At 44.8% G+C, this 23377-nt stretch overlaps 2 protein-coding genes across 8 annotated transcripts in view; one reads left to right on the plus strand and one right to left on the minus strand.

Annotated features, from left to right (window-relative positions):
• Positions 1–1154: 1154 nt before the first annotated feature.
• NUDT2 (nudix hydrolase 2) lies at positions 1155–15953 on the minus strand. Of its 6 annotated transcripts, none has more exons than XM_054502789.2 (5): positions 15190–15226; positions 8517–8629; positions 6037–6171; positions 5722–5864; positions 1155–1745 (listed from the first exon to the last, which is right to left on the minus strand). In XM_054502789.2, exons 4-5 carry the CDS (start codon positions 5846–5848, stop codon positions 1429–1431), a joined length of 444 nt encoding a protein of 147 aa, XP_054358764.1. In that variant the 5' UTR covers positions 5849–5864; positions 6037–6171; positions 8517–8629; positions 15190–15226; the 3' UTR covers positions 1155–1428. The 6 variants fall into 6 exon arrangements, with proteins under 6 accessions (XP_054358764.1, XP_054358767.1, XP_063506280.1 ...); XM_054502792.2 differs by having other exon boundaries at positions 6037–6188; positions 15190–15219; XM_063650210.1 differs by lacking the exon at positions 15190–15226 and adding an exon at positions 13811–14813.
• Positions 14813–23377, plus strand: part of KIF24 (kinesin family member 24) — an 80703-nt gene continuing 72138 nt past the window's right edge. For both annotated transcript variants that reach the window (XM_054502781.1, XM_063650205.1), the window contains exon 1: positions 14813–15685. The gene's annotated coding sequence lies outside the window, so the exon portion shown is untranslated. The remainder of the gene's footprint in view (positions 15686–23377) is intronic.

A 23377-nucleotide genomic window follows, 5' to 3' on the forward strand; every position in this document is an offset into this window, starting at 1 on the left:
CCTGCCTCAGCCTCCCGAGTAGTTGGGACTACAGGCATGAGCCACCATGCCAGGCTAATTTTTGCATTTTTAATAGAGACGCGGTTTCACCATGTTGGCCAGGCTGGTCTTGAGCTCCTGACTTCAGGTGATACACCTGCCTTGGCCTCCCAAAGCGCTGGGATTACAGGTGTGAGCCGCTGTGCCCAACCTATTTATTCATTTTTGAGAGAGTCACTCTTGCCTAGGCTGGAGTGCAATGGCACCATCTCAGCTCACTGCAACCTCCACCTCCCAGGTTCAAGCAATTCTCCTGCCTCAGCCTCGCAAGAAGCTGGGATTACAGGTGTGCACCACCACGCCCAGCTAATGGTTGTGTTTTTAGTAGAGATGGGGTTTCACCATGTTGGCCATGATGGTCTTAAACTCCTGACCTCAGTTATCCACCCATCTCGGCCTCTCAAAGTGCTGGGATTATAGCCATGAGCCACCACGCCTAGCCAGTCTCTAATTATTTAAGGTAATATTTTTATTTTTTGAGACAGTCTCGCTTTGTCACCCAGGCTGGAGTGCAGTGGCACGATCCCAGCTCACGGCAACCTTCATTTTCCAGGTTCAAGTGATTCTCTTGCCTCAGCCTCTCGAGTAGCTGGAATTACAGGTGTGTGCCACCACCCCCAGGTAATTTTTGTATTTTTAGTAGAGACGGGGTTTCACCATGTTGCCCATGCTGGTCTCAAACTCCTGACTTCAAGTGATCTGCTCACCTAGGCCTCAAGTGCTGGGATTACAGGTGTGAGCCACCGTGCCTGGCCCTATTTAAGGTAATATTTACTGAGTACTTACAACATATGTGCCTGCTGCTGGTGAAAGATATATTAGTGAGTAGGACAGACCCAATTCCTGCACTCCAGTCCCACTCACTTGGAAATCCTGACTATGGGTCACAAAGTCTCAGGGCCCCTGGTAGAGGTGGGGTGGGTGTGCTTGGCATTCCAGAGGCGAGAGAGCCATCCTGGCAGTGCTGGGTCTCTTCCATTTGGATCCCTAGCTCTTAAGTTCTCTGGGGATACTGTATGGACACAGAGTTCCCTCTGGTTAAGGTCAGAACTCTGATTCACTTCAGCTTTCTTCTCCCCACCAATGCCAAGAGTCCAAGAAATAAACACAACAGGTTAGAAGGACAACCTTGAGCTGCTTGAGGTTTATTTATAAAGTACAAGGTACACTTACTGGGCCTGGCCTTTTTTATTTTTACTCTTTGCCTTCCTTTCCACCCAGCCAAGATTTTTGCTTGCTCTCACCTGGGAGTTGAGCCGATTTCACAAATCTATCTGCTCTTGGCTGTGATGAGCCAAATACCAGCACAACCTTCCCTGGACCTGAGGGTGGCTTCATCTTAGAAGGCCCACAAGGATCCTACTGAAGCAAATGACTGCTCCAGTCAGCTCAGACCTCTGTGGAGCAAAGAAACTGGTGTCCTTCTTGGAGCGCTGCCTTCATCTCCTTGAACTGAGCCAACTGGCAGGCCTCCTCCAGCCCCAGCCAGCGGTAGGCTTGGTGCTCATGGGAGAGGCGGATCTCCACATCATAGTCCTTCACCTCTGCCAGCCAGTAAATGACTGTTTTAGGCTTGTTCCTGGCCACATAATTGAGTTCCCTTTTGAATCCCTCAATGATGGTCAGCTGGCCTGCTTCTATGCCCGCTTCCTCTTGAGTCTCCCTCAGGGCTGTTTCCAAGTCATCCTCTCCTGGTTCCACATGGCCTAGTTAGAAGAAAAGAGGAAGAAAAGGAGGAGGAAATCTTCCAAAGTTCCCAAAGCTGGATTTTCCAGACAGGATTTTTTTTTTTTTTTCTGTTTTGTTTTGAGACAGGGACTCACTCTGTTGCCCAGGCCAGAGTGCAGTAGTGCTATCGGCTCACCGCAGCCTTGAATTCCTGGGCTCAGGTGATCCTCCCACCTTAGCCTCCTGAGTAGTCAGAAAAACAGGCATCTGCCACCATGCCCAGCTAATTATTTATTTATTTATTTATTTATTTGGTAAAGATGGGGTCTCACTATATTTCCCAGGCTGGTCTCAAACTCCTGGCCTCAAGTCATCCTCCTGCCTCAGCCTCCGAAAGTGTTGGGATTACAGGTATGAGCCACCACACCCAGCCATTCAGTGACTTTTCTAGGTGTTCCTAGGCTAAAGGAAGCCTGGAGATTGGCAATATCCTAACATGCCTGGGAAGGGGGTGCAGGGCAGGTAGTATCTAGTTCTCGGGGTTTGAGCAATCCCACCTTCTCACTCCATCTTCTCTGCAGAGAGAGTGAAACAGACCATATGTATAGCAAGTCAGGTTTAGAATACTGCTCTTTTATGGTGTGAGATGACCTTCTTCAGACATCTGCTTTCTTATTCTTCGGAACTTTCTTCATCCCATGCTCTAAGGACCACTTTTCTATTGGAGACCTTGAAGTGATTTTTCCAAGGAGGGGGAAGTCCTTTCTTAACAAGTGGAAGTTAGCTGACGAGAAAGTACTTTGCCTACAATCCAATAACTCGAGCTCAAGTTATTGTCTGCAGGTGGACCCTGACATTCCAGGGCCAACAGGCTCAAAACCCTGCACGGCTGAATGAGCAGCTGTTTCCATGAAGCTATCAAGGCTTTTTCCAAATTGTTTTCCTCTTTCTTACTGGGCAAGGCCAGATTTCAGTTTCATAGGGAAACCCTTGATGGGAACTTAGACTAAGGGACAGCTGAGAACCACTTCTAAGAAAATGTGTTAGTAACACCCAAACCCAAGAAGACAGCTGCCAAGAAACTGCTGTAGGAGAACTTGAAGCTCTGCAGACTGGAGCAGCTCTCAGCTTTACCTCTAGGCCCCTCCCACAAATCTTCAGCTTCCCCAGAGGGGGCAAAGACTGGGAAGGGTCTGGCAGATTCTGTCTACACTTGGCTCCAGTAAGTTTCTAGGGAGGCCTCCTGGCTCACAGGCTCATGGGGAGCAGGAACTCTCAGTTGTTCTCTCCTTGGTTTGGAGATGGGGGCCCTCCTCCTTCCCAGGGGTCTACAATGCCCAGAGCCAGCTGCTGCACAAAAAACTCCCCAGGGGCCGGGGGCAGTGGCTCATGCTGTAATCCCAACACTCTGGGAGGCCGAGGTGGGTGGATCATCTGAGGTCAGGAGTTTGAGACCAGCCTGGCCAACATGGTGAAACCCTGTCTCTACTAAAAATACAAAAATGAGCTGGGCGTGGCAGTGGACGCCTGTAATCCCAGCTACTCGGGAGGCTGAGGCAGGAGAATCACTTGAGCTCAGGAGGCGGAGGTTGCAGTGAGCCGAGATTGTGCCATTGTACTCCAGTTTGGGCAACAGAGCGAGACTCCGTCTCAAACAAACAAACAAAACCCCCAGAAACTTAGCACTTAAAAACCATTCTAGCTTATGGCTTCTGGGGAATTTTCTCTGCACAAGCACCTCCTATAGTGGTGTACACAAAGACAGACAGGTAATGCATCAGGGGAGCAAGGTGGGAGGGATGCTAGTAGTGACGGCTGATACTGATTCAGGACATCCTACCTCCCCTCAGAGGTGTATGGAAGTCCCTGAGCACACCCCTCCCAGGGGCATCTATTTAGTATTCTGCCCATCAGTGTTAATTAACAGGGTAGCTTCTGCCGAAGCAGGAAAAGATTAGGAGAGGTCCACTGACATCAGGTAGTGAGAGGAACAAGGCAGTGTGACTCATGTGATCCGGAGACAAGTGTGAATATTCCTATTCACAGTATTTGTGAAGTTTCTGTCTCTTTTTTCACCTTGTTTCTCCCCAGTACAACTCAAACATGCAAAATTTATTTCCTGTTCCCATTTCCTTATTTTCCTTCAATCCTGGATCTTTGTCCATCCCTTCTAACCCCACTCCCTTTTAAAGTCCCCGCTTCTGGCCAGGCGTGGTGGCTCACGCCTATAATCCCAGCACTTTGGGAGACCAAGTGGGCAGATCACTTGAGCCCAGGAGTTCAAGACCAGCCTGGGCAATATAGTAAGACCCTGTCTCTATAAAATAGTAATAATAATAAAATAATTTTAAAAATAAAGTCCCTGCTTCCTTCTGTCTAAGGGATATTCCTCATTCCAGCAGGCACCTGAGCCACAGTCTGTCCCTCCCAACTCAAACCATCCCAATGGCCTCAGCCAAGAAGGGCTCCTTTTTCCCATTTCTCCCCACACAGCCTGGCTTCTCTTTCAGGACCAAATGACTGCAGCTTTCTTACTCTTAGAGGTGGGGTCAGGAGTGCTGGTGGATGAAAACTGGCCAGCTTACAAACAGATCTTGGCCTGGCCTAAGGCCTCAGGCCAGTAGTCTTCACTGTTCTTCCCTCTGGAGACTTGGCCAACTCCACCCTCAGTGGTGAGTGACAGACTCAAGGCACAGGTAGCTAGCTGGTCAAGCTGCAATCTCAAGGTCTCCATAATCTTTACAGTCTAAGAAGGCCCTGCCCATCCCCTCCTGGTCTAAGAAGGCCCTGCCCATCCCCTCACTCCTCCACTCCTGCCACAATCTGCAGATGAATCTGTGATCAGGGAGCCCAACTTCTCTATGCTCCAACTCAAAATACAACTATGTTCAGAAACACTGTAGAAGTCATACTCTCTGTGTTTAGTTCAAAAGAAAAACCTGGCTGGGTGCAGTGGCTCACGCCTGTAATCCTAGCACTTTGGGAGGCCCAGACGGGCAGATCACCTGAGGTCAGGAGTTTGAGACCAGCCTGGCCAACATGGTGAAACCCCGTCTCTACTAAAAATACAAAAAGCAGCTGGGCGTGGTGGTGGGCGCCTGTAATCCCAGCTAATCAGGAGGCTGAAGCAGGAGAATTGCTTGAACCTGGGAGGTGGAGGTTGCAGTGAGCTGAGATTACACCACTGCTCTCCAGCCTGGGCGACAAAGCGAGACTTTGTCTCAAAAAAAAAAAAAGAAAAGAAAAGAAAAACCTAACGATAGGGACACTGAACTAGGAGTCAAAGGAAATTGATCAAATGAAATCAGAGACAGGCTGGAAGAAAACTTAGGATTTTTTTTTGAGACAGGCTCTGTTGTCCAGGCTGGAGTGCTGTGGCACAATCTCGGCTCACTGCAGCTTTGATCTCTCGAGCTCAAGTTATTCTCTAACCTCAGCCTCCTGAGTAGCTGGGACTACAGGTGTGCACTACCACACCTGGCTAATTTTTGTATTTTTTGTAGAGACATGGTTTTGCCATTTTGCCCAGGCTGGTCTCGAGCTCCTGGGCTCAAGCAATCTGCCCACCTCGACCTCCAAAAGTGCTGGGATTATAGGCGTGTGCCACTGTGCCTGGCTGAAAACTTAGGATTTTCTAGTCAAGCGCTTGTTTGACAGATGAAAAACTCAAAGCTGAGAGGTGGGCACATAGCTCAGTCAACCTCAAGGTCCCCAATTCCCTGCCCACTGTTTTTTCTCTTACCCAGCCATTCACCACAGAGTTTGGAGAGCTGGCGAATGATACTCATAAAAACACCAGGTGCTGTTTCTACCCTGGAATTCAGTCACAGAATTTTCAGCTCTACTCTGGCCTGGTCTGGAGACCTTGTATGTAGAAAGGGTCAAGGGCTCCTACCTTCCCTACCCCCTTTTGCTACACAGTCACTGGGAATTAAGCCTTGGGGAGGGCCTGGCAGGGTAGATTTCTGAGTAGTGCTTGGCAGTTTCCCAAGAGCTGGCCCCTCTGGCCTCTACCTTTGGGAGGAGTCCAGTGATGAATGCCATCTGATGCCTGCAGCAGTAAAAACTCAATTGCATTGTTGTCCACTTTGGGAATGAGGCATCTTCGGAAGATGATCAAGCCACATGCTCTCAGGGCCATGGTCTTATCCTAAGGACTTAACAAAGAAGATACGGAATATTGGGAAGTTACACAAAATAGGAAGCTCCACACTGGGGGGTAGCAATCTGGTGCTGGACAGTAGTGCAGACTAGCTGTGATCTCATAGCCCACAGAAAAAGGCAGCATGCCCAGGACCAATGGAGGGCATCCAGGAATCAGAGACTGACCTTTGTGTATAACTGCAGGACCCTGGCAACTATCCTCAGTCAATGTGGCCTCTATCCCAACTCCTCCAGGGCTCCCTGTAAAACAGGGCTGGCATGCGTTTGTTGTGACACTGGAGATCCTCAGAAGCAAACGCACTGAAACAAGAGAGATGCTGGGAATGGGAGAGAGGCAGTACAAGTTTTATCATCAAACCTGTAACCCCATTTCCCTCAGCCCATATCCTGAGTCCCTGAAGTGCAGAACCCCCCAGCAATGTGGTTTCTGACAATGCAGAGAGGTCATCTACGGAGGGTAACTTCATATAGAAAAAAATATTTCGTTGAGTTTTTTTTTTTTTTTTTGAGACAGGGTCTAGCACTGTTGACCAGGCTGGAGTGCAATGGTGTGATCATGGCTCACTGCAGCCTTGACATCCCAGGCTCAAGCAAACCTCCCACCTCAACCTCCCAAGTAGCTGGGACTACAGGCATGCACCACCATGCCTGGTTAATTTTTTTTTTTTTTTTTTTTAGAGACAAGGTCTCACTGTATTTGCCCAGGCTGGTCCTGAACTTCTGAGCTGAAGTGATCCACCTACCTCAGCCTCCCAATGTGTTGAGATTATAGGCATGCGCCACCATGCCCAGCCTGATTTTTTTTAGTCTTTTATTTTATCCTTTTTTTTTTTTTTTAAGAGACAGGGACTCACTATGTTGCCTAGACTGGCCTCAAACTCCCGAACAGAAGTGGTCCTCTCCCCCGGGTGGATCACGAGGTCAAGAGATTGAGACCATCCTGGCCAACATGGTGAAACCCTGTCTCTACTAAAAATACAAAAATTAGCCGGGCGTGGTGGCACACGCCTGTAATCCCAGCTACTCGGGAGGCTGAGGCAGGAGAATCGCTTGAACCCAGAAGGCAGAGGTTACGGTTGTGGTGAATCGAGATCTGGCCACTACACTTCAGCTTGGCGACAGAGCGAGACTCTGTCTCAAAAAAAGAAGTGGTCCTCCCCCCTTAGCCTCCCAAGCAGCTGGCAATACAGGCACATGCCACCATTGCCTGACATTGCTGGTGCCCGGGGGTAGCAGAGCTGATGCAGAGAGGGCGGCTGGAGCAGGAGCTGCTATCCTCCACAGCCCCTTTGCTGGTGCTCAATCAAGATGAGTTTGCAGCTATCAAAGGCATAAAAATCAGGCCCAAACAGAAACCTACTCCAGGGCAATTCTCAAGACTGCCAACAGATGGTAATGTTACTCTAGAGAATAGCAGTTTCTCACCAAAAACCGAACACCCAACACCAAGACCTTTCCAAGCTTTTCTAAACCTGTAACAAAAGTTTTTAAGGATTGGAAATAATCTCAAAGGGGATTTCTGAAATGGTCTGTGCTCTCATATACTGTTGGTAGAAAAGTAAATTAGCATATCCCCTTAGGAGGGCAATTTGATAATAATTATCAAAACATAAAATGCACATTCCCTAAGAGCCAGCAATTCCATTTCTAGCCACTCTCACATAAGAAATATAGGTTTAAGATGTACACACAACAGGCCGGGCACGGTGGCTCATGCCTGTAATCCCAGCACTTTGGGAGGCCAAGGCGGGTGGATCACCTGAGGTCAGGAGTTCAAGACCAGCCTGACTAACATGGAGAAACCCCCATCTCTACTAAAAATACAAAAATTATCTGGGTGTGATGGCACATGCCTGTAATCCCAGCTACTTGGGAGGCTGAGGCAGGAGAATCACTTGAACCCGGGAGGTGGAGGTTGTGGTGAGCCGAGATGGGGCCACTGAATTCCAGCCTGGGCAACAAGAGTGAAACTCTGTCTCAAAAAAAAAAAAAAAAAGATGTACATACAACAATGTTCACTACAACTTTGCAATATCAAAAAGGAAAAGAGCCAGAAACAAATATCCATCAATATGGGAATAGGCAAAAAGTACAGTATATCTATATGATGAAATAGCATGAAGCCATTAAAAAAAATGAGGTCGAGGCTGGTTCAGTGGCTCATGCCTTTAATCCCAGCATTCTGGGAGGCTGAGGCAGGAGGATTGGCTGAGCCCAGGAGTTTGAGACCAGCCCGAACAACATAGTGAGACCTTGTCTCTACAAAAAATAGAAAAAAATTAGCCAGGTGTGGTGGCATGCACCTGTAGTTCCAGCTACTTGGGAGGCCAAGGTGGGAAGATTGCTTGAGCCTGGAAGGTTCAGGCTACAGTGAGCCATGTTTGCACCACTGCACTCCAGTCTGGGCAATACAGTGAGACCTTGTCTCAAAAATAAAAGAAAAAGAAAAAAAATTAGGTCAAGCCTAATGTGCTGCTTGTAAGAAAAATTTTTAGACACATGAAAAGAAGATAGTTCTGAATAGTATGTATAATGAAATCCCTGTTTGAGTTTACAAATTCATACATAAAGTGGTAGGCTTTCATTTTTCTATTCTATTTCATTGTTCTATTTTCCTGGACTCCCTATTTATGCCAAGAACTTACCCCATTCCAGAAGCCAAAAGGAAGCACCCCATCACTGTAGAACTGGTGAACAAAGATCTCATATTATTGGTCCATGGTTGAGGCAGAAACAGGTAGCTGATCCCATGCCCTCCCTATAAAGATGCTCAAAAAGCATTAGAAAGTTATAGATGGGGGGTACCTTGCTCCTGCCTCAGGTCCCGTGGAATGAATGTTAGAACCCCTAAATAAGCTTAAGGATCCAAGACTAGAGGGTCCCATGGAATGAATGTTAGAACCCCTAAGTAAGCTTAGGGATCCAAGACTAGAGGGCACAGTGCCCTGCCTAAGACAGGAACTCCATACCACTGCCACCATCAACACAACATGGACAAGCAAAAATGCCTGCATGGGGAGCCAAGAAACACAAGCCTGGGTTAGCCACATGGAACGACTGGGGAGAGGAAAGCAGCGGTGGGGTGGGGGAGGAATCTTAGGGTAGTGACAAGGGTGTACCCTAGCAAGAATGTATTTCAGTGGATGCCAGTGTATTAGGGATGACCACATCTAAGAACCACATCAGCTAACAGTTAATCTCAATGGCGCCAGAAGAGCTAGGATCAGATGCTCATTCTCCACCTATATTCTGGACCCATGGAAAGAACAGTTCTTCTAGAAATACAGAACTCCTCACTGCTCTTTCAATTGCTTGGCTTGAGCCAGCTATTCTCTAGAATTCCTCCTACCCACTCTATACACACAACCTCCTACTCGTCAGAAGCAGCTCAGATGTCACCTCCTCTGTGAAGCTTTCTGGCTTCTAATCACTCCATGTTCTGCGTCCTTAACACGGCTTGAACAAACTTAAAGTTCAATCAGGGAAGCAAATGCTATGAGTGACAGAAAACGAAAGATTTATTATAAGGAGTAGACATTGTGTATCTTTGGAAGTTGGTGCATAAATCCATGCAACTCTGTTGCCTCTGCACCTGGTGTTGGGCCCGAAGTCTGTGAGGCCAGCAGTTGGGAAGAAAACTGGATGTGAGGTGGAAGAGAACAAAGACAAACTGGAACCTCTGAGAACAAACTGGGATCTACAAGGACAACTGGAACTCATGAGGACAAACTGAAACCCACAACTTCCTTTCACTGGTCCCAAGCTCAGCGACTCAGGTGATCTGGAGAAGCCGGAGCCCTCTGCTACAGAGCTGACTGCACACATGGCCCAGGACTCAGAGGAGCTGAAGGAGGAAATTCAGTAGGAGCTAGGGGTGCTGGGGGCTGTGTGATGACCTTCACCAACAAGGTGAGCCAGATCAGAGAGAAAGTACAGGTACTGCCACCATGCCTGGTACCCTGTTCTGTCCTTCACAGCGTACAGACCCTGCTCTGTCCTTCACAGTGTACTGGCTGCTACTTCAATTCAGCTTTCCAAATCTCTCACAAAATTTTCTTGTGGACACCCCTCACCTGGAAGCAGATAGGAAGGATACTGGGAATCCAGCTTAGCTAAACTGACACAGTACAATGCCACCACAAGCACATATACCTAGTATAGTAAATCTCTGCTGGTACCTCTGGCAGGGAAGAGCCAGATTATAAGCTGTTTTCTTGGGACCCAGCACAGCAGTTCTGAACAGATGTTCATTGACTCAAAAGAACTCTCTCCCCACCTCCCACTCAAACAAATGTTTGAGTATGTTCTGGGGCCCTGGGAAATAGCCCAGTGTTTTCCTCAAGAGTGCCATTTACATAAAAGTGAATGGAACTATTGTTGGGGGTTTTCTGTTTTTCTGGAGACCACAAAGCTGAAACTGTCCATGGGTTTGAAAGTAGCCAGCTTTCACACACAGACTCCAAGTGGATTCAAACCTCAGGGGGTTAAGGAACACAGCATCCAATATGCAAATATGCCTGCAGCCAGGATTGCGGAGGTGAGAACTCCAGGCTGACAGCAGGCAATTCACACTTCAAAAAAGTGGCAGAGTGCCTGAGGTGGTTAGAAAAAACCTGAACAAAAAAACCCTCAATGTCATCAGAAGGTTCTAGAAGCTAAGGAAAAATATTCTTGGCTTTCTCCACATATACAATTCCCTCACAGCCTAGGAGGTTCGGGACCTAGGTACCAAAAAAAGAATTTACGAATACATGGCTATGCTGTTTGTTTCAATATTTTCATCAAATTAATCAGAGTAACTGTAAAAAGCCCTCAGAAATGTAACTTTAGGTACAGGAAGAGCTCTCCAAATTTTCCCTCTGACCTGTTCTCCATATTCTAATATCCCTTTAGCAGAAACAGCGTTTCATGCTGCGTTATCAATTAAGCATCTATATATACTGTGCCAGCTATACTGTGCAAGACTTTTGACAACTATTGTTTCTAAAGCTCAAAACAACCTTTCAGGAGAAGCATTATTATATCTAATTTACAAGGACACTGATATTATTTCAAAAGGTTAAAATACTCGTATAAGGGTATAGCTGGCATGTAAAGGATGGGATCTCAATCCAAGTAAGCCTAACTCCAAAGTCTATAATTTTTGTCCCTTTCATAGCTCTGTTCACCACGAAAGAGCAGGGCTTAGGACACAAATGGCCCTGAGAGAGGACAGACACACAAACGATTTATAAAACCATTTCCAGTTTCAAAATTCCCAGTCCTTTTTTTTTTTTTTTTTTGACAGTGTCTCTCTGTGTCATCCAGGCTGGAGGGCAATGGTGTGATCACAGCTCACTGCAGCCTCAAGGGCTCACTGCATCCCTTCTGGGCTCAAGGAATTTTCCTGTCTTAGCCTCCTGGGTAGCTAGGACTACAAGCAGGAGCCATCACATCTGGCTAAATTTAAAAAACACTTTTTTTGTAGAGATGAGGTCTTGCTATGCTGACCAAGCTAGTCTTGAACTCCTGGCCTTAAGTGATCTTCCCACTTTGGCCTCCCAAAGTGCTGGGATTACAGATGCAATCTACCGTGCCTGGCCCCAAATTCCCAGTCTTTAATCTATATTCATTTGGAGGTTAAGATGTCTAGCTGGGATCATTTCCACCAAAAAGGTTTTAGTTGGCGGGAGAGGGCCGTAGATGTTAAATCCTGGTATCTGAAGAAGACTCTGAAGGACGGGTAAAATGTAGCCTCAGGCTCCTAATAGCACCCATCTCATAAGGGTTTCTATGCCTCCTCTGCTCTTTTCTGGGAAGCAGGAACCTAAAACCACATGTTCCACTTAATTGAGGGCACTAGTGTCCAGAATATTTGCCCAGGCCCTCCTCCAGATGAGGAGGAAAGACAACTGTTTGCCTGCCCACAAGCAATTCTATGTGACTACTCCCTCACCTCCCACATCATCATCATCTTTTTTCCAATTTGCCAGTTTCTTTCTTCCCTTTTGGAGTGGACAGAAATGAAGCACCCACCCATGAGTAAAGCTCTTTCTTGTAAGAACAATAACAAATGGAAGAGAAGAAAAAAGAAAGAAATGCAAAAGAAAAGCCCCAACTACCATGAATAAATTGAGACAAAGAAAATATTCCCTCAAATGCACCTTTCCCTGGACATCTGCCGCTCCATTCTTCTTGCAGAGACAAAGCTGCTGAGTCATTTTGCTATTTTTGCTATTGGCTGAGGGAGGAAACAGGAGATTTTACCTGTAATGGCATAAATATTGGCTTCTAGGATAAGGCCAAAGTCAGACAAGGTTGGGACAAAAATCATTCTTAGTGAAGGGGATTTGTTAAGCAGCCTATTAGTGCCATCTGCTGTACAATTCTAGAAAGCTAACTCAGGGAATTTGTCTGTTGTGCGTATCCCATGCGACAGACAGTGTGAAGGATTGACAGATAGATATGAAGCTGAATACTACCAAGCACCAACTTCCTAGAGATTCACAGGCTAGTGAAAGTGGAAGACATTCCAACAGACAAGTTACAGTGTGTTTTGTGCAACATAAGATGGAAAAGCAGCAAAGAAGCATCTTTAGGTTAACAAGGTACTCCATAAGGATTCTGATGGGTCACTAGTTTACCAGGCAGAAGGGAGGCGGATGCAAGGCACTGCCAGCAAAGGGAGGAGTGTGGGCAACACCCTCAAGCACAAAATGACATCTCATTGGTAAACAGCTTAGTTTATATTCTGTAGGCAATGAAGCCTCTGACTGGTTTTAGGCAAGGGTATAATTTGGTCAGACTGACATTTTACAAAGATATTCTAGGTGCAAGAAAGCTGGGGAACGAATTAGGACAGATTGGAGGCAGAGAGATTAACCAGTTACAAGTCTACTGCAACAGACCAGTTAACAAATGATTCCAGTTAGATCAAGTCAGAGGCTGTGAGAAAGGAAAGGAAGGGATGAATCTGAGAGATATTTCAAAGTAAAATGGACAATATTGATATTTCATTGTCTAAGGGACAGAGAGATGTTTCATAAGCCGAGGGAAAGAGAAAGGCTTTGGTTTGAGTGCCTGGGTGGAGGAGGGGGTGCAAGTGAATAATTTGTTAGGGACAAGTTGAATTTGAAGTGCTATAGTCTACCCACAAGATAAATGAACAGATGGGTCTAAAGTTCAGTGATCATCTCATCCTATCTCTTCATTTCCCAAGGTGGGAATTTTCTTTTTTTTAATTATTTTTATTAAAACAATTTTTTCCTCCTCCCCTCTCTACCAAGACCACGGTGAAAATTCTCTACTAGAGCAAGATATTGCTCCTACCATAGGTACTTCTGCAGCCCACATTCCCTCCAATTTAGGTAGGTCAAGCTGTCCAACCTGCCCCTGCATCTATCTGGTATTCCAAGCATTTTCATCCTCCTTTAGTCAGAAACACAGAAAAGCATGGCTGTCTATGCAGTCAGAAAGGCCTAGCTATTGAAGTTAATAGAGCAAGATACTTAGAGCAAGATACTTAACTTCCTCATTTGTAAAATGAAGTTAACACCTACTTTGCATGGTTGTTGTGGAGTTTATAAATGACATACATAGAGGGTCTGACATTATCAGAGGTACTAAATATATGTTACTGTTATCCGTGTGTCATAAAAGATCATCAGAAAGCTTCTCTGTTTTAAAGAAATGACTTTTCATTTTGTCTGTAAAACTGCTCAACACTGTTCACCACAGTATATATATTCCTTATAAGGTCCCACAGCATAAATTCCTTTTAATATAGAAACTAGAAAAATACTTTTTCTTTTGAAGAATGGATTTGTTTCCTTATTAGTAAGAATTACCTTTTTTCCCTTAACTGACTAATTTTGGGCAAAATTGGGTACTCAATTACAGTAAGTACACCAACGCACTGGCTAGTGTATTTGCCTGTTCTTATTATAAGAATAATAGCTACCTTTTTTTTTTTTGAGACGGAGTCTCGCTCTGTCGCCCAGGCTGGAGTGCAGTGGTGCGATCTCTGCTCACTGCAAACTCCGCCTCCCGGGTTCGTGCCATTCTCCTGCCTCAGCCTCCCGAGTAGCTGGGACCACAGGCGCCCGTCACCACGCCCGGCTAATTCTTTGTATTTTTAGTAGAGACGGGGTTTCACCGTGTCAGCCAGGATGGTCTCGATCTTCTGACCTCGTGATCCGCCCGCCTCGGCCTCCCAAAGTACTAGGATTACAGGCATGAGCCACCGAGCCCGGCCGCTACCATTTTTTAAGAAGTTACTACTTGCCAGGCGTTGTGTCAAGTGCTTTACCTTCATTACTTCACTTAATCTTCACAATAACCCGCTGAGGCATTACTGCCATTTTTCAGAAGAGTAGAAAGGGAACTATAACTCAGAGATGTCTGGGTAAGTGACTCAAATGTAGGTCTGCCTGACTCCTAACATCAATGATCTTAACCTTGACTCTATAATAGCGTTTTACATTTGACAATTTGATTGCATTCAGTTTTTTCGTTTGTTTGTTCTTTTTTTGAGACGGAGTCTCGCTCTGTCGCCCAGGCTGGAGTGCAGTGGCGCGATCTCCGCTCACTGCAAGCTCCGCTTCCTGGGTTCTTGCCATTCTCCTGCCTCAGCCTCCCGAGTAGCAGGGACTATACGTGCCCGCCACGACGCCTGGCTAATTTTTGCATTTTGTTTAGTAGAGACGGGGTTTCACCGTATTAGCCAGGATGGTCTCGATCTCCTGATCTCGTGATCCGCCCGCCTTGGCCTCCCAAAATGCTGGGATTACAGGCGTGAGCCACCGCACCCGGCCTGCATTGTTTACGCTGTCCCTTTTTTTGTTTTGTTTTGTTTAAGGCGGTGGGGCTCTTGTTCGACTTTCTTTACTTCTGGTATAACTGCCACGATATTATCCATTCAATAACTGAAGCAATTAGAAAACATAAAATCTCTTTTGGAAAGCAGGCGGGGTTTAATTGGTAGCAACAAGTGAAACTGAGGCCCAGGGAGGGGAAGGTTCGGCGCCCGGGCCTCTGGGCCCTAAACCTGGACCTCTCCCGCCTCTGGGATTTGGACGACCCACCCTATCCCTACTCGGACGGGGGCACGCAAGGCTCACAGGGTCAGGGAACCTCCCTTCTCCCGGTGCAGACAGGAAAACTGAGGTCCTAAGAGCGGATGGGACCTGGCCCGCCCACATCTCACTGCCAGCTTAGAGGAGGGCGCATCCATCTCGGGCCCTGCAGCGACCGGAGGTTTGCCAGAGGCAAATTCCCATCGCTCCAAGGCTCATTTCCTCCACTGAGAACTAAAATCAAGTGGGCCCTAAGGATACTCACCCGAAGCAGAGGGAGGCAGGAGGCGGACCTTGGACGGAAACTGGAAGTACACCGGCCAATCAGAAGAGCCTGGTTACGCTTGGGCCCACCAATAGAATTCGGCAGAAGGATCTTCGACCCGCCTCAAAGGTGCCAGTCTCACACTGAGAACGTCGCGAGATCTTCCCTCAAGCGGAACGATTGGCTGAAGGTCGGAAATTGAGAGTTACGCCCACGGTTTCTTCAGACCTCTGACTGGTCTTCTAGAGGAGAAGTCAACGAACGTCAACCGATTCCTTGGATGTCCATTGGTGGGCGGTGCGGGACTGGCGACGCGCGGGCCACAGCGCGGGCGTTCGAACTGGTGCTTGGCGGCGTTGCCATGGAGATGCGGCCTGGCCGCTGCCGGTGGCTCCCGGATTGACGGGACTGTTAGGTTGCGGGCTTTGGGGCTCACTCCCGACGGCATTGTCTTCTCCTCTTCTCAGACAGGGCAGACCGAGGAGTTTGGACCGAGGTGAGAAAGGCGGGGAGAATAGAGGAGGGGTAGGTCTGGTCCGGAACTGGCGCCTGCCCGCGGACAGGGGTGCGCGTGACGTCCGCTGAGCGCGGGAGGAAACTGGCAGTTGTGAGGGAACCGGGAGTTGGCCCCTCTTGGTTCTTCCTAAAGTTCACCTACTTTCCTATCTTTCATCCCCATATCTCTGCCTTTTCTTCAGCAATTATCTTGAACGCCACTTCTCTCACTTTCGGAGACTAAACTCTTGAGTCCCAAAGTCCTCTTGCTTTTGAACCGATAACCCTGACCGGCACCTCTTTTAGGGCACTTCTATTCGGCCTTGGGTTGTTTACTTCCGGGAAGCCCATTCGCTTCCCTTTTCCCATAAAATTTTGAAGCTTTTGAGGTAAGGCAAGCATCGTTCACAATGTCTTGCACATAGTAGATTTTCAGGAAATATTTGTTGAGTTGAATTTAATTTACAAGAAATAGATTGGAGTCCTCTTCATGCCCTGCCTCGTTGTCTCTCCGCTTCAGAGACGATTTTTTATTTCGAGGCTAGGGGGAGGCCACCGTAATCTTCAATGCAAAAGGACCTAAAAGTCCACACACAGTCCACAGCTGGCCTTTCTACTCTTTGTGAAAGGCTGAACTTTTTTGGATTGGTTGCTACAACTCTTCCTGCATTTGTGGCTTTTAGCCTTGGTCTCCCAACAATTTTATTAGACTCCTTTTAGTCTTTGCTTAAACAAAACCATTCTGTTGCTGTATGCCAAGATAATTTATCTCCCTTTAGCTTCTTAGTGACCGGCAGCTATTGTCACATTTTAAGTGTGCTTTGGAAAATGTTTTAAAGCATCTTCTTTGTATTTGTATTCTACAAGTAGAGAGGCTTTGTAGTCTCTCTATTGAAGTGCATATAACAGCTGCTCAGGTGAACTCCCATCTACTCATCAGGTGTCTATGATAGAATTGCGTTCCTAAGACTGTTTCGTTGTTAACTCATGGATTATATATTCACAGCCTCATTGTTGCTGTGATTCTTCCTTATATCAAATTCATAGCTCACTGGTGGCCTTAATAAAAGGAGTGAAAAAGTTCAGTACAGCAGCTATGTTCTTGTTACCCTTTTATAAAAGTTTGAAACACTACCTTATAACTGTGACATGTAGTGGAAACCCACTACATGTGGGTTTGGCTTTGGCTCTGTCTCTGTCTCTAATTCACTGTGGGTGGCTTTGCAAGTTATTTAGTCCCTTTATTATTATTATTATTTTTATTTTTATTTTTATTAGAGAAAAGGTCTTGTTCTGTCACCCAGGCTGTAGTGCACTAGCATAATAATAGCTCACCACAGCCTTGAACGCCTGAATCTAGCCCCTTTAGACCTCATTTTTTCCATCTGGAAAATCAAAGAATTGAATTAGATTAAAATTCCTGTGGGTCTACTATCAAGTCAAGTAGTTGATGTCAGGTAGACCACACACTCTCAGCCTTCCGAAGACCATACAGACTTTTTTTAGCTGCTGAAAGTAGTAGTTACCATTTATTGAGTGTTCATCCCATACAAAGCACTGTATCCAGGGCTTTATATACATATTACATTTTTCTTAGTATAGCACATTAATGTACTGCTAAGATAGCATTTTATTTAAAATTTGTGGTTTTATATTGTTAACGAAAATCTTTAGTTATTCAGAGTGTGTCCTTGGGGCAACCTAAGGTATGATCCTCTCAGTTTTTAGTTTAGGGAGAACCACAGTTTCTTTCTCTGGGCTGCTCTTTTGTCGTTTGTAAAGTGAGGGGCTGAACTCTTCTAGATCCCTTCCAGATCTAGTATTCTATGATGCCTGATCTATTAATCCAGTTTCCCTATGCTGGCTCAGCAAACTAGTTTATAATTTGCACAGTGTAGATCCTCAACACATTTTGTTAAATAAATAATAGCGTTCCACTTCTTAAACCTTGAGTGTATGGTCATTGTATACCTCCCAAGTTACTGTCTCAAGGGTTTTGATGTTCATATCGTGTTGAGTAAGAAGAGTTTTCTGTAGGTATAAACTAATAATAATAGTATAATATATTGTTGAGTGTTTATATATCAGACACTGAATTTAGCAGTTAATTTACATTATTCTAATTAACGCTCATGAAAGGAAACATTTTTTCCAAGTCAGCATTTTTTTTGTCAGTTCAATGCAGTAGCTTCCTAAATGATCTCCCTATTTCCACTTTTGCCCACCTGCTGTGATCCATTCCTCACAGAACTGGGAGAGTGAACTTTAAAGACATGTATCATAGTGTATACTTTCTCCACTTAAGATCCTCTAATGACTTCCTACTTCACTTAAAAGTAAAATTCAGACAATTTTATGTGACCCAGTACACCCTACATAATCTGGCCCCTACCTTTCTCTCCTCTTCTCATACTATTCTCCTTCTCACCTACTATGCCAGCCAACCTGTCCGTGTTTGATGGCTTGATTATGCCATGCTCATTTCCACCTTTGGGCTAATGTGCTCACGTGGAACCCTCTTCCTCCTGATTTTTACATAAGTGACTCCATGTTATTTCAGGTTTCACCTCAAATATTCCCTTCTGAATGAAGCCTTCTCTGATCATCCAATGTAAAGTAAGCCCTGCACCTGGCTTTATTCTTCTGTAGTGATTATCATCATCTAAAACTACTGCTTATTGATTATTAATTATCTCTTCCCATTAAAATAATAGTGTCATGAGGGCAGTGACCTTATCTGTTTTTTGGGGGGGTTTTCTTGAGACAGGCTCTTACTCTGTCACCCTGTTGTCCACACTGAACTGCAGTGGCGTGATCATGGCTCACTGCAGCCTCTGACTCCCAGGCCCAAGCAATCCTCCCACCTCAGCCCCCAAAGTAGCTGGGACCACAGGCATGTACCACCATGCCCAGCTAATTTTGTTTATTTGTAGAGACAAGGTCTCACTATGTTGTCCAGGCTCGTCTCAAACTCCTGGGCTCAAGCAATCCTCCCTCGGCCTCCTAAAGTGTTGGGATGACAGGCATGAGCCACTGCGCCTGGCTGACCTTGTCTGTTTTGTTCACTTATATTCCCGGTGCATAAAACAGGGCCTATCTCATACAAGTCTCTCAAAAAATATTTCTTGAAGATTGGATAAAGGTTCCTCTTGGAACTGTGACCATATCTGTGTCCATATCAATTCATTTGAGTAACACAAACTTGCATAATTTTGGTGTCCAGGAGCAGTGACTCAGGGCACCAGCATCTCTGTCACAATTTTCCTGAGTAATCAAATTACCCTGATAAATAGTTTCTACCACCCGTTACCACAAATGATATCAAATGCTTTTATAGAGTTTTAATATAGTGTAGGGATATTTATTCATTAAACAATTATTGAATATTTATTATTTCCAGTCACTTATTTATTTATTTATTTATTTATTTATTTATTTTTATTTTTTTCTGAGATAGTCTCGCTCTGTTGCCCAGGCTGGAGTGCAGTGGTGCAATCTTGGCTCACCGCAACCTCTTCCTCTGAGGTTCCAGCGATTTTCATGTCAGCCTCCTCAGTAGCTGGGATTACAAAGTGTGTGCCAACATTCCCAGCTAATTTCTGTATTTTTTGTGGAGATGGGGTTTCACCATGTTGACCAGGCTGGTCTCGAACTTTTGGCCTCAAGTGACCCACCCACCTTAGCCTCCCAAAGTTCTGGGATTACAGGCATGAGCCACCGTGCCCGGCCCCAGGCACTGTTTTAGAACCTGGGTATAAAAAGACTAATAAGACATATTGCCTTTTTTTTTTTTTTTTTTTGAGACGAAGTCTCACCCTATTGCTCAGGCTGGAGTGCAGTGGTGTCATCATGGTTCACTGCAGCCTCAACCTCCTGGGCTCAAGTGATCCTCCCATCTCAGCCTCCCAAGTAGCTGGGACCACAGGTGTGTGCCACCATGCCCAATTAATTTTTATTTATTTACTTATTTATAGAGATGGGTTCTCCATATGTTGCCCAGGCTGGTCTTAAACTCCTGGGCTCAAGTGATCTTTCTGCCTCAGCCTCCCAAAGTGCCGGGATTACAGGTGTGAGCCACTCTGCCTGGGCAAGACACATTCCTTGACCACAAAGAAATTATACTCTATTAGGGGAAATAGACATAGTCAAATAATTACCATGTAATAATTAGTAATATAATTAACTGTAATAATAGAGATATGCAAAAGGTATGATGCAGACACGGAAGGGACATCTGATCACATTGGGGGAGACCAGAAAAGACCTCATTTGTTGTTATAATCAGTAAGAGGTAGACAGGTAAAGGGAAGTTTAATGATAGTGTAGGAGGCCACTTAAGAGCACAACGTGAATGAATGCACAGAGAAATAAAACGGTCTAAGAAGTTGACTAAACCGTAGAGCGAGGAACGGGCTAGATTATAGAAGGATTTGTGGGTCATGCTTAGGAGTTTGGACTTTGTACTGTGTGTAGATGATAAGATGCCATTGAAGGGTTTTTAATAAGGGAGCAGCATTGTTTTAACTGCTTTCAAAAGAGTGATCTGGCGCTACAATCTGGAAGATGGTTTGAGGAGGGGCATAACTGGAGGCCAGGAGAACAGGTATGAGATGTGTAATGAATAGGTGGAAGATATGGGGCTGAATCACCAGAGCAGTGGTGGTAGAAATGAGGATAGGAGAGGAGAAATTTAGCAAGTATGTGGGAGATTAAATTGGCTGGATCTATTGATTAGTTTTGGGATTAAGGGAGAAGAAGGCCTCTAGGATGCTTTCTCGTTTAGTTCTGAGTGACTGCATGAATGGTATTTTCACCCCCTTCCAAAGAAGAGAGAAGTGGAGGGGCAGATTTTGTCAGGAGGTATAATGAATTCTGTTATTGACAAGTTCAGATGCTCAACTGTGGAGACATTTTTATAGTGATACCTGCTGTTTTTGCTGCAACACATAGCCATGAGATTGTCTGTTTTACTATGAGGTGAACTAAAGTTACATTGGGATTCTGGAAGTAACCCACTTAATAATATTGCACAACATCCAGACTAAAGAGACTAGTTGAGATTTCACCAGCAATGAGGGGTGGTACTGTGTCTATTACAGTCTTTTAAATTAGCCACTTGCTTATGTGAGATTTGATTAGTTAAAACTAGTGGTATAGAATTATGTAGCCAATATATGGCTATCTGATCACTTTCTAAAACAAATTTATATCATGGTTTTGAATAAATTAAATTATCTGTGCCTCAGTTTCTTTATTTGTAAAAAGGGAGATGATACTAATTGCCATCTATCACAAGAAGTCTTGGAAGATTATTCAGGTAGCACAATTAATTACATGTTAATAATTTTGATTACAGTGAATGAAATTATTGTTTTAGTCATTGTTTGCTTTCTCGATGTCTCTCCTTTGGAAATAATTCCTGGTCCCATGGTGGCAACAGTTCCCAAAGGGACTGAAAGAATGTCATCTTGGTAATTTATGAAAACTGATTGTAACAGTTATTTTTCTGATTGAACATGTGAAATGTATTTTGTTGAAAGTATTTTATGACTGCAGTGTGGCAAAAATCTGCAAATGACAACTTCCTGCAGTTTGTCAGACCAAGATTTTAAAAATAAAGCACTGAATTTAAATCCAACATTGGTTACCACCTGTTACTGAGAAGTCTTTCAGAATTAAATGTCTATATTTAGAGAAAGTAATACTTGCACTGGTTTAAGATAACTAGGTTCTAAAATTTTGTTATGTTTATTTTTAGGTGATTGCTCATGCTTTTCACCAAATGTAAAAACGTAGTAAACTCATTGTGGGGCCCTTGAAGGGAATTGTAATTGTAGAGCATTAGCTACTTAACCATAAACAAACTTGAAACTATTTTTTTTCTGTTAAAAACAGAAACAATTTCTTGAAAACTACTTTTTAAAAATGGATATAATTTACATGATTTATATCCCCAAATCCACATCTTGCCTTAAGAATTCTATTAAGTATCATATATTCTAATTCCTTTGCAGCAGCTGTTTTAAGCAGTTGTCTAGTATCATCTGTCTTCTGTTGAGATCAGTAGTCTATAGATAGAAGAATCCCTAGAGTTTGAAATAAGTTCCCTTGTGGGGGGAAAAGTGTATACTATATTTTTCACCCTTTAATCTCTCACTGATAATACTGAATTTATTGTGTTCTTAGTGGCCTTATGCCTAATATGGGGTACAGAAATGTTTTAATAATAAAATCGATTGAAAATGCTGATTTTCTTTTGTATCAGTTTCTTTAATTTGTTTTTTGGAGACGGAGTCTCACTCTGTTGCCCAGGCTGGAGTGCAGTGGCGCAATCTTGGCTCACTGCAGCCTCCGCCCCCCAGGCTCAAGCAGTGCCCTGCAGTATCAGCCTCCCAAGTAGCTGCGACTAAAGGCATACATCACCACACCCAGCTAATTTTTGTATTTTTTGTAGAGACAGAGTTTCACCATGTCGCCCAGGCTGGTCTCAAACTCCTGGGCTTAAGGGATCCAACCACCTTGGCCTCCCCAAGTGCTGTGATTATAGGCATGAGCCACAGTGCCTGGCCTTGTATCAGTTTCTAATAGTCCAGCGGGCCCAGTGACTTTGTTAGTAACTTCTTTAAAAGTGATTATTATTAGGCTGAGTGCAGTGGCTCATGCCTGTCCTAGCACTTTAGGAGGCCAAGGCAAGAGGATTACTTGAACTCGAGTTTGAGACCAGCCTGGGCAACATTGAGACCTCGTCTCTTAAAAAAAAAAAGTGATCATTATTAGTGTTTGTCTAGGGCTAGATGGGTTGGGGGGAAATGGGGAGTGACTACCACTGGGTACTGTGTTTCTTAATGTAAATGAATAAAGTTGGTTGCTATAAAGGGACTAGGAGCAGGTAGGACCATGGGGTGTATTAGAAGAGTATATGCCCTTCTAAAGGGGACAGCCACTACTCTGTTTTGGTCTACTACTTCCTTATCTAATTGCAGTCCTGATGTAACTACATCTTTTAATTTTCAGGAAAAGCAGTAACTGGGTATTTTTAATTGCTCCTAATTTTTTAAACAGTACAACAAATTAAAAAAAATTTAAACACTTTGCAAGCCAGACTGCAAAATATGAAGATAATCCTTCATGGACCAAATATTATAGGCTAGATCAGCTACAGATTAATCTCTGTTGACCTGGCTAGCTGTAGGACTCCTTTTAAAAAAATCTTACAAAAATATAATGTAGGACAGGCACAGTGGCTCATGCCTGTAATCCCAACACTTTGGGGGCTGAGGCCAGAGGATCGCTTGAGCCCAGGAGTTCCAGACCAGCCTGGGCAACATAGGGAGACCTCATCTCTACAAAAAATAAAAAAATTAGTCAGGTTTGGTGGCATGCACCTGTAGTCCCAGCTACTTGGGAGACTGAAGCAGGAGGATTGGTTGAGCCCAGGAGTTTGTGACTACAGTGAGCCGTGATTACACCACTATACTCCAGCCTGGGCGACAGAGTGAGACCCCTTCTCTAAAAAAAAAAAAAGGTATGTATGTATGTATAGCTTTTTTTTTTTTAATGCTATCGGTAGATCACTGTGCCTGTTTTGTTCCAGACACTTAGTGGGTGCGTTACGGAACCTGTCTCCTGCAAATGTGTAATCAGTACACTTGTAGAGAGTACTTTAACATATCTAATTTTACTGTCAATGCCT

This window comes from Pongo pygmaeus, chromosome 13, assembly GCF_028885625.2.
Source record: "Pongo pygmaeus isolate AG05252 chromosome 13, NHGRI_mPonPyg2-v2.0_pri, whole genome shotgun sequence".
Classification (NCBI taxonomy): Eukaryota; Metazoa; Chordata; class Mammalia; order Primates; family Hominidae; genus Pongo; species Pongo pygmaeus.